This window comes from Trypanosoma theileri (genome assembly GCF_002087225.1).
Source record: "Trypanosoma theileri isolate Edinburgh chromosome Unknown TM35_Tth_13_V1, whole genome shotgun sequence".
In the NCBI taxonomy this organism is placed as follows: Eukaryota; Euglenozoa; class Kinetoplastea; order Trypanosomatida; family Trypanosomatidae; genus Trypanosoma; species Trypanosoma theileri.
Window position 1 is genome coordinate 227,721 of NW_021639855.1, and position 9,740 is coordinate 237,460.

Below are 9,740 nucleotides of genomic sequence, written 5' to 3' on the forward strand. Positions count from 1 at the left end.
TTTTTTTTTTTTTTTTTTTTTTTTTTTTTTTTTTTTTTTTTTTTTTGTACCTATCCCAGTGGTATCTTTTCCATTGATGTAATGGAGGAAGATACCTTGGAAGATGTACGGCAGTACTTGGCAAGGGACGAGAATAAGGCGAAGGTGCAGTTTACGGCATCGTTAGAGGGTAGAACTTCTGATGAACTCATGACTCTACTCAAGACTCGGAAGGATTCGGATATAGATGATAAATGCCTTGATGATGGAACCACAAATAGTAGTAGTAATCACCAAGGGAAGGATGTTGCAATGCAGTCAGAGAAATCTTATCAACTTTCTAGAGCTCAGCAAGAAGAAGAAGAAGATGTTGAAAGTACTGTAATGGGGACCGAAAAGGTAGTGGAGATCTGCACGGTAGAGGCGAGTCGTGATGAATTATTGTCGCAGGTGAGTGAGAATGAAAGATTCCCCAAGAAACAGGAAGAGCACAGTGGTGCGTGGAGAGCCGTATACTCTGGGGAACTTGTCACGAAAGAAGAACTTGAAGAGGTGCGGCGAGAGATGCTCATGCAAGAAAGTCTGGTGAAGGCGTTGGAAAAAGACAATGTTAACCTTCACGAAGAGAGACGTGCGCTGCGTGCGAAGTTGAATGAGATGGAAAAGAAAGCAGTGAATGTCGAAGCCAAATACAGTATATTGGCAAGTGGTCAAAGTCCCAACCATGGTTCAGTCCGGCAAGCATCATCAGTCCCCATGATGTCATGGCAAGGAGAGCAGCAAGTAAGTCAGGACGAAGTGAGCATAGAGTTAGAGCGTCAACGCACAGTAGTGAGAGAGTTACAGTTGGAGTTAGAACTAATCCGACGTGAAAAGAAGGATATTGAGAAACGTTTGGCAAGTCTTGATGCCAAGAAGTTTGAGGAAATGGAGCTAGAGCTTCGCAATCTCCGCGTTGATTTAAAGCGTAAGGAAACCGATCATAATGAAACTGTAAAAGATATGGCTCGAAAGATTGCTTGGTATGTAGAACATCAAGAGTTTAATCATTCGCAGGAAGAATTACTTAAAGAGCAACAGGATATCATTCGTCGTTTGCGTGCGCGATTACACGAGGTTGGGGCTTTAGATGGTGAGGGAAAAAAAATGCCAGTAAGTAAGAAGGATACACATGTTCGTAACCTCACCAAACGTATAGTAGAACTCGAGGAAGCACTTAACAGCAAGTACCCGAACAGTATTGCACAACTTATTCGAAGTTGTCAACCATCTGTGCAGGACTCCAAGTTGTTTAAACAACTTAATCTCAAAATCAAGGAATTAGAAAATGCTCTCGCAGAGAAAGATCGATGCGCAGAGGCTGCAGTCACCCGTTTGAGAGTTGAGACAGACCGTATGAGAATTCAATATCAGGAAAGGATTGAAAAACTCGAGGAGGAGCTTAAACTTCGATTGTTACACGCACAGACACGACGGGTCCGTGAACTTGAAAAGCAACTCTCTGAAGCACGGCAAGCATTACGTGAAAAAGAGAAGGAAAAAAATCCACCAGTGTCTGCTGATTTGGTTACAAGTTGTGATAATGATTATGTGCGTGAAAAAAAAATTGAATCATCATCATCATCAGCATCTCCATTGGGAGAAGTAAAGAAACCTGCAACAGCGACAAGTATTGGGGTAATAAACCGTCCAGATGAGACTATTTCACAGCTTCAAGAGGAGAATGAAGCTCTTCGAAATGAATTATATCGAGTAACCCATGAAACTGCAAAAAATACTCCTATCATACCTTCATCGTCATCACCATTACACTTACAATCACAGTCACCACAAGATGATGGGATTGGTGTTAGTTCATCCCATCTCATCTCAAGTATGCAGGCACAGATAAACACACTTACTGCAGAACAAACAATATACAAACGCTTGCTCATGGAGAGTCAGGAATCTCTTCGTGACGCCCATGCTCGATGGGATGAACGTTTATTAATGGCAAGACAGGAATATCAGTTACAAATTCAACGCATACGACAGGAACACAATGACGAGATTGCACGTATTCAAGAACATCATCAACGAGAATTACATTCTATCGTAGAGCAAAACCGATCAGCGGAAGAAGCATCGAAAGTTTGTGAAAAAATTTTCCAAATTTCATCTAATGATTCGAAACATAATCAAACATTTTTACAAAGTGTCGCTGAACGATTGGCTTACCTTGAACGGCGTCAAGAACAAAAAGAACGTGAAGCCGCCCATGAAATAGCCGAAGTTAAGCGTGTAGCTGATTTTGAACTTTCTCTGATGAAACAAAAGGCTGAAATGATGATTGAACAAAAAAATCATCAAATACATGAATTTCGTTTGCAGTTAGACCACCTCCTCTCAAGTCTTGCGCTCCTGCAGACTTACGCATAGAGTTGTACAGAATTTTCTGAATTCAGATAATCTTAAATTTTTTTATTTTTCAAAATATTGTTTGAAATAAAATGATGATTGTCTTACAATAGTAGAAAACAACCTTTTTGTATTGCTCCTCTTTTTTCTGCCGGAGCATTGCAAAGAATGTGTACAGTGTTATTTCTAGTTTTCAAATGCCTTGTTACAATGGAAACTACCAAAAGGAAAGAAAGTCGAAATATGTAAACTCTGGTGGGAAGGATTTTTTTTTTGTTGTTGTTGTTTTTCCATACATCTCTACTATTTTCTTTATTCTTGATTTTCATCTGCTTTAAGAACTATTGGTGAACTAAAGAAAACAAGAACGAAAAAAAAAAAAAAAAACACATTTTACGCAATATCCAAAAGTACAAAAGATAACAGAATAAAAGTACTGCACGCTAATGGCCAGGGTACAGTTATTCGTTGTGCTCGTTCTTTTCACAGCACTGATCGTATCTGCAAGACTCACTGTGCGTACCGGACCTCCCAAGCCAGAAGAACTGGAAGGCTACTCTTTCGACCGTTTTCTGCACGATTTTGGTAAGAAATATGATGTTGTTGAATACATGCGTCGCAAAATCATCTTTGAGCAGACACTGGCAAAGGTGCGTGCCCACAACGCAAATCCCAAGAAGTTGTATGTGATGGGTATTAACCATATGTCAGACTGGACACCAGAGGAGTTCACGCGTATCAATGGCGCCAAACCGCGCATGATGCGTCACGTCTCCCGGAAAAATCTTCAAAAAAAATACCGAAAAAGCGGTCAACCCACCCCCAAAGCCTTGGATTATCGTACCACCTTTCCAGCTGTTTTAACGGCTGTGAAAGATCAAGGCGGTTGTGGCAGTTGTTGGGCACACTCAGCAACGGAATCGATGGAAACACACTATGCCCTCCAAAGTGGAAAACTCTTTGTGTTGAGTCAACAGCAGGTGAGTGCCTGTACACCTAACCCCAGACATTGTGGTGGCACAGGAGGTTGTGCAGGTGGAGTGGAATCCCTTGCGTACCAGTACGTTCACGATATTGGTGGTCTTTCTCAAGAATGGGCAAATCCTTACACTGGGTACTATGGGCAAACAGGTACATGTAACAATCATACATCAAAGGTGGTACAAGTCAAAAACTATGTGTCACTTCCTCAAAACGATCAAGACGCCCTCCTTGAGGCACTGGTGCATAAAGGACCAATCTCTGTAAGCGTTGATGCATCGAATTGGGCCACCTACGGTGGAGGCGTTTTTAATGGTTGTGATTACAGTCAGAATATAACAATAAACCATGCAGTTCAACTTGTTGGGTACGGTCATGACGATAAGCTAAATGTGGATTACTGGATCGTACGTAACTCATGGTCTCCAGATTGGGGTGAGAATGGGTATATTCGGTTGCTCCGCACAGAAAAAGTTGAGTGTGGTTGGGATGTCAACGCTCACGATGGAAGCGCATGCGACGGTGATCCGGACACGGATTGGGCCTGTGGTATGTGTGGCATTCTCTATGGGTCCACGTATCCAGTGATGGAAGCATAACGAGTCTGTTATGAAGGCAGATAAAAAAAAAAGAAAAAAATGGGTCATCGTCTCTATCCTAGTAAGAGGATTAGAAGTGGTGGGGGAAGGGAGGGAAAACGATGATGCTGCTCTCAGAGAATTGGAGAGCTAGAAATAATAGTGGATTGGGAAAGAATGGGGTAGTGTCTTTCTTCTACAGCAAATGACTCTTTTGATATCTTACCTTTCTTTGTTTCTATTTTGCCATTGCGTTTTGGTGCCTTCTTTCTTGATGCTTCGCATCTTTAAGAGAGTTGGGACAAAACCATCGTGAGCGTTCAGGGAAGAGAAAAAAGGAAAAATAATAAATATTTATGATGATGTTGTTGTCGTTGTTTTTTTTTTTTTTTGTTGTTTTTTGCTTTTTATGGGATTCTTTCTTCTTTGTAGTCCATTTGTTTACCGTGGTCACTTGACACTTTGGTGTGCACTGAACTCCCTTAAAATAATAATAATAATAATAATAATAATAATAATAATAATAACGGGATTAGTTTTTTCTCTCCATATTCGCTATCTCTGCAACAGAAAGGACCAAAGGAAAGGATAAATCAGTGTACTCCGTCCGTTGAGGCGGAAAAGGGAATTGTATTTAAATTACCCAATCGAAAGTAAAAGTAGCAATAAGGATGTATCGCATTAACGCCAGCGAAGCGAGTCGCGAGGAACTCATCGAGATTGTAAAACAACTACGCCAGCAGTTACGGCAACGTCAAGCAGGGTCCGCACGGATCAAGGAACTTGAAGATCAAGTGACTCAGCTACAAAAAGATTTACAAGAGAAAGAGAATGAGGTGAAGGCACTCAAACGTCAAAGTGAACTACTATCAGAGAAGTCGGCAGAGGATGAAGAAACTATCAGTGTCTTAATTAAACAACTAGAAGAATTAAGTTCGGGAGATATGAAAACGGCAGTAGGCTCTGATGATGTTAAAGTGGCACGTGTTATCCCCATGACGACTACATCCACTCACCCCAAGAAAAAGGTAACAGCTTCTCTCAAGGCATCCCAGTCATCACCAAAGATTACAAGTAGTAGTGGATTACCCATTCCCGGGACTACAATTGGAGAAGCAGTTAATGATAATGTCTCTAGTTCATCAGCAATTATAGCACGGCAAAATGAAGAGATGGCTAAACTTGAAATGAAGGTACGTGAACTAATGGAGGTGAATACATTTTATACGGCTATTGTTTCCCATCACGATGAAGAAGAACGTTTACGGACCATCGAGAATCACAATAAATCTGGTGAGGGAGTCAATGCCTCAGATCATATAGATGTTGTCTTATTCCAAACTCGCATTAGTACTCTTGAAAGTGAAAGGGACACTTTACAGCAGATGCTGTATCAGCAGAAACATGAAAACCATAACCTCATGAAAGAACTTCAAGAACTCCGTGAAGAACTTTCTCATCTCGAGTTAGATCTTGTAGATGCAGAACGTTGGAGAGGGGAAAGAGTTGCAACATCTATGACATCATCAGTACCTATTCCTCAAATATCTACGGCTTTTTCATCTCATCGAGATGATGAATCTCCGCCAACACGGATACTTGCTCAGTATGTAGTACCAATTGAATACAAGGGAGGAGAAGGAGGTAAATTAATGCCTAAACGTCCTATTAGGAACTACAGTACAAGTTCCTTAGCTGAAGGGAGTTCACCATCACGACGAGGGCCTGTATCATCAAGTAGAACTACATTAGACTTGGATTCTTTACCAGAGATTCGTCTTTGGTATCCATCTAAGCAAGAGAAAATGTTGTCGGAACGTCTTGAGATGTATCGAAAACGTATTGAGGAAATGCAGGCATATGAGGCTGATCGACAAAGAAGCTTTGATGAGATAGAACGTAATCGTGCAGAACTTTTTACTGAAATGAATTTAAAACTTGAGGAGAATCGTCGGGAGATTCAACGGCTAAAAAAAAGGCTTGCAGGAATTTCCAATGAGTCCCCGAAAAAAAAAGCAAAAACGTCTGAGGGACAACACCGCATGGTGAATGCTTCAACTTCACCAATGGTAATTGAATTACATGAGGAGGAGGATGTTAGAACAAAATATTTTGGAACCTTATCATTGGCTGAAACAGGGGAGCAGCAAACTATAGGAGAAGAAGAGGGTATAAGAGCTCACGCAAATGGTGACTTGGAGGAACCGATAAATCATATGAGTAATGATGATGTGAATGAAGAAGAAAAACTATTGCAAAAACTCTTGGATGCGACTTCTACACCGCCAGGTACTCCTTCAGTAAATCAACTATTACTTTGTAGTAATGAAAATGACTCTGATGAAAAAGAAGAAAGTGTTGTATTAGAAAGTGGTCAAATAGGCCATTTGAATAATGACTCTTCTTCATTTAAGGGTAAAAAGCAATCGCTCTGGGAATTAATTGCGTTAGCGGAAGAAAATGAAAGAATTGCTTTTATTCGTGAAGAGGGAGAAGAAATTATTCGAATATTACTCTGGAGTCGAATTGACATGACTACGATTGTGGAAAATGCCACTAAACGCGCCGTGGATTCTGCAAAAGAAGTTGAGGTTATTACAAACAGTCTCTTAGAAATGAGAGAAAAACTTTCTTTACTTAGTGAACAAAAGCACGAACTTGAGGCAGAGGTTGAACGGTTACAAGGATCAATAGTATCTCTAAAACAAAGAGAGGTGACGAATGACCGAGAAAAGAGAGAAGCAGAGGTAGTAGCACTCTCTGCAACGCAGAAATTGGAGTCCATCTTTACTCTTGAGGAAACCTGGGCAAGGGATCGCTTGGAACCTCTCCAGTATGTGTGTCAAGCATATGCTGAAGTTGTAGACGCACAAGTTGAACTTTTACGAGTCGTTTCTGTTGACCATAGTAAAAGCGTTGCTGCTCTCTCAAATGATGAGTACAAACGCATAAGTGATGCGTTGGATGCCATTCATATTGGAACTAATGATTCTTTTCAAGTGGAGAACAAAAACAAGGAGATGAAAAGTATTACCACTTCTTCTGAACTTCCTGAGGTAAAGACTGTTGATACCAATGCAAAAGAAGTTTCGCTCTCATTAAACATGGCATCATCCTTGTCCTCTCCAGCTCCTCTCCAGAAATACCCTAATTGCGATTTATCTTCTTCAGAAGAAGTGTGTGGAAATGATTTAAATGATGCAATGAACGCCAGCAGTGGTACCCCAATCAAAGACTCTCCCTCTTCGCAGATGATGACCCCACAAATGCAATCGGATGAAAATACATTAGATAAAAGTCGTGATAGGCTTTCTACAGTTGTTAAAAAAGAAAATGATAGAAGCGCTGTCCCCACTCAAAAAGTTGGTGTTGGAGGATCATCTTCTTGGAATACACCTTCCAGTTCTTTTTTTCTGGGGGAACATACAGATATCTCTAACAGCATTACAGCACCTATCACGTACAGCAAACCCCATTTAGCATCGGAATCAGGGAAAGAATTTCTGCTGGATCCCTTACTTTATTTTATGACAAACAAAGAGACTACTGGAAAAAAAGAACCCCGTGTGGTTATTGAAGAGCGTGCGTCCGAGGAAAACAAAACCCATGACTTCTTCACTTCGGCATTGCCGTCTACACAACCCATCACTAAACAAGGTGGGGAATCCCAGGGTTTTGTCGCCGAATTTGACCCTTTTGCTTGAATTTGAAAAAAAAAAAAATCAGTAACGACGAAAAAAAAAAAGCTGCGTGATCCGACAAAGGTTTGCCAGACCATCAGGGGGTAGGGAAGGGAGACTGATGTCCGCACTTGGCGATAACTAGTTTACAGTGTTTTTTTTTTTTTTTTTTTACCTTCTTTTCGATGTTGTTCTTTATTTTCCATGTGCTGTTCCCATTGGTTTCTCAGGAATGAAGATGGCAGTCGTTGGTTGTTCTTGTAGTTCAATATCCCTACCTTCACTTGTGGTATCATTATTATTTTTTTTTTTTGATTTCACCCCTTCCTTTCATTTCGTCAATCAGCTCTCCTTTTTTGGTAAAGGGCACACCAGCTTCTGAAGAAGAAGGTTTTTTTTGCACACAGCAGAAGTTTCTGTTGAAGTGGCCCCGGTGGCTTAAAAAAAGCTTTTGCGAGGCGGAACCCTCGCCATTCACTATGAATATTTGTTTTTTTTGTTTTCTTTTGATATCCCCCTACAAGCATTCTTTCCGCAATACCGGCTGCTTTTCTCCAATGGTACGGCTCTCAGCCTACCACCCCACAGCACTTTAATTACTGACGAGTGGTGTTGAAAAAAAAAAAAAAAAAAAAAAAAAAAAACTTTTTTTTCCGGGTTCTCAGGATGCCGTGCTCTAATATGGGATTTGAAGCCTGTTTTAGAGCGCGCTATCATATCACATTTGTCACAGGGAAATGCTGATTCCTCTGGTATCGGTTCGTTGGCTCGCGGGCGTTTTCTCTCTGGGACAGGGTATGTGACATTGTGCGTGTGTATCTAAGGTGGCGCGTTAATCCATTTTGAAGCGGAAATGTTCGTTCACAGATACTGCGGGCAAACGGGTGAGGTTTTGCTTTAGATGAAGTGGGGTGGGGTAATGTTGTGGGGGTGGCGGAGGTTCTGGCGGGATGTCCGGCGGAGGTGGCTCATGGGGGAATTTGATCTTCCAGAGCGCATCGGCTCTCTTGAACCCATGTGTTTGTTGACCATATGTACTACTGCGGTGTTCCTGCATGAGCATTGTGTCCCACATTCAGTGCAGGTGGCAGGTTCCGTTGCTTCGTTTAGTGCATAGTGCGGTAAATCAAAACGCCACCTCCTTTAGAGGGGCGGGACACTCCATGATGTTGGTAACCAGCGATTGTGAAACTCGACACTTCCGCACAAGATAGTTTCGCCTCGCTTAGAAGGCAGAAAGTTACATTCTCCTCAACAAGGGTTTTGTGGAGAGCAAGCCTCTTGCCCTGGGTAAGTCCAGCTGAGTTCCACTGCATTCTTCGCAGTGAAGGGTCGGGATTTTCCTCTACATCACCACTCAGCAGCAACCTGGTGCGGGTGATACTGCTGATAGCACGTCAACACGTGCCCCAGGACCTTCTTGGATATATTTTTGCCTCACCACGAGATGGCTGGTCCCGGTGCTGTATAACGCCGTAGCCTAAGGGCCAACGGGTCTTCCAAAAGAAAAACGTCGCTGGCTCTTGGCTTCCTCTGAGAATACGAAGTACTGGACCTCGGCACCTCGTTGAGGTGGCCGGCATTTCCATGGTTTTTTTGTTGTAAAAGATGAAATGATGAAACTCAGAAATGATCATCATACTATACAGAGTGAAATAAATGAACTATTTCGTATGTTACAAGAAGGTTTTAATGTTTTGCATGAGCAAAGTGATAAAATACAATACTCTATTACTGAAGAAAGTAAAGTAATAGCCTCACAGATTGCAGGAGATGTAGTGAATGATATGGTGCAACAAACTGTTTTGGATCGACTTAGGGAACAAGGTATTGTCCTTCAGCAATTCCCAGGTCCCTCATCTAGCTTAACAGATGAGGAATGGGCACAGAATCAACTCTATGATATCATTGTTAACTCATCTAGAGAGCAAATAGCTGCAGCCATTCTTAAAGATCACGACAAACATGAGAACGAGGATGTCGAAGCGAAAGAAAAAAAAAAGAAGAAAAACAAAAAAATGGGAGAAGAGGGAAAAGAGGAAATAAATAGGGAGAGGGAGAGCAATAAGGAAATGGAGATGGATAAGCATGATGAAGCTCGACGCGATCCTGGGCGTCCTTTGTT

At 41.6% G+C, this 9,740-nt stretch overlaps 4 protein-coding genes across 4 annotated transcripts; all 4 read left to right on the forward strand.

The window, feature by feature from the left end:
- Positions 1-81: 81 nt before the first annotated feature.
- TM35_000131910 (viral A-type inclusion protein) lies at positions 82-2,397 on the forward strand (the record flags this gene model as incomplete). Its single annotated transcript, XM_029025407.1, has 1 exon — positions 82-2,397. The coding sequence occupies one exon, from the start codon at positions 82-84 to the stop codon at positions 2,395-2,397; it is 2,316 nt and encodes a 771-aa protein (XP_028883253.1).
- A 425-nt stretch (positions 2,398-2,822) lies between these two features.
- TM35_000131920 (putative cysteine proteinase) lies at positions 2,823-3,956 on the forward strand (the record flags this gene model as incomplete). The annotated part of the gene is made up of 1 exon (XM_029025408.1): positions 2,823-3,956. The coding sequence occupies one exon, from the start codon at positions 2,823-2,825 to the stop codon at positions 3,954-3,956; it is 1,134 nt and encodes a 377-aa protein (XP_028883254.1).
- A 650-nt stretch (positions 3,957-4,606) lies between these two features.
- On the forward strand, positions 4,607-7,639 carry TM35_000131930 (uncharacterized protein; the record flags this gene model as incomplete). Its single annotated transcript, XM_029025409.1, has 1 exon — positions 4,607-7,639. The coding sequence occupies one exon, from the start codon at positions 4,607-4,609 to the stop codon at positions 7,637-7,639; it is 3,033 nt and encodes a 1,010-aa protein (XP_028883255.1).
- A 1,589-nt stretch (positions 7,640-9,228) lies between these two features.
- Positions 9,229-9,738, forward strand: TM35_000131940 (uncharacterized protein; the record flags this gene model as incomplete). The annotated part of the gene is made up of 1 exon (XM_029025410.1): positions 9,229-9,738. A coding segment is annotated over one exon (510 nt), but the record flags the coding sequence as incomplete, so codon positions are not given.
- Between the last annotated feature and the right edge of the window lie 2 nt (positions 9,739-9,740).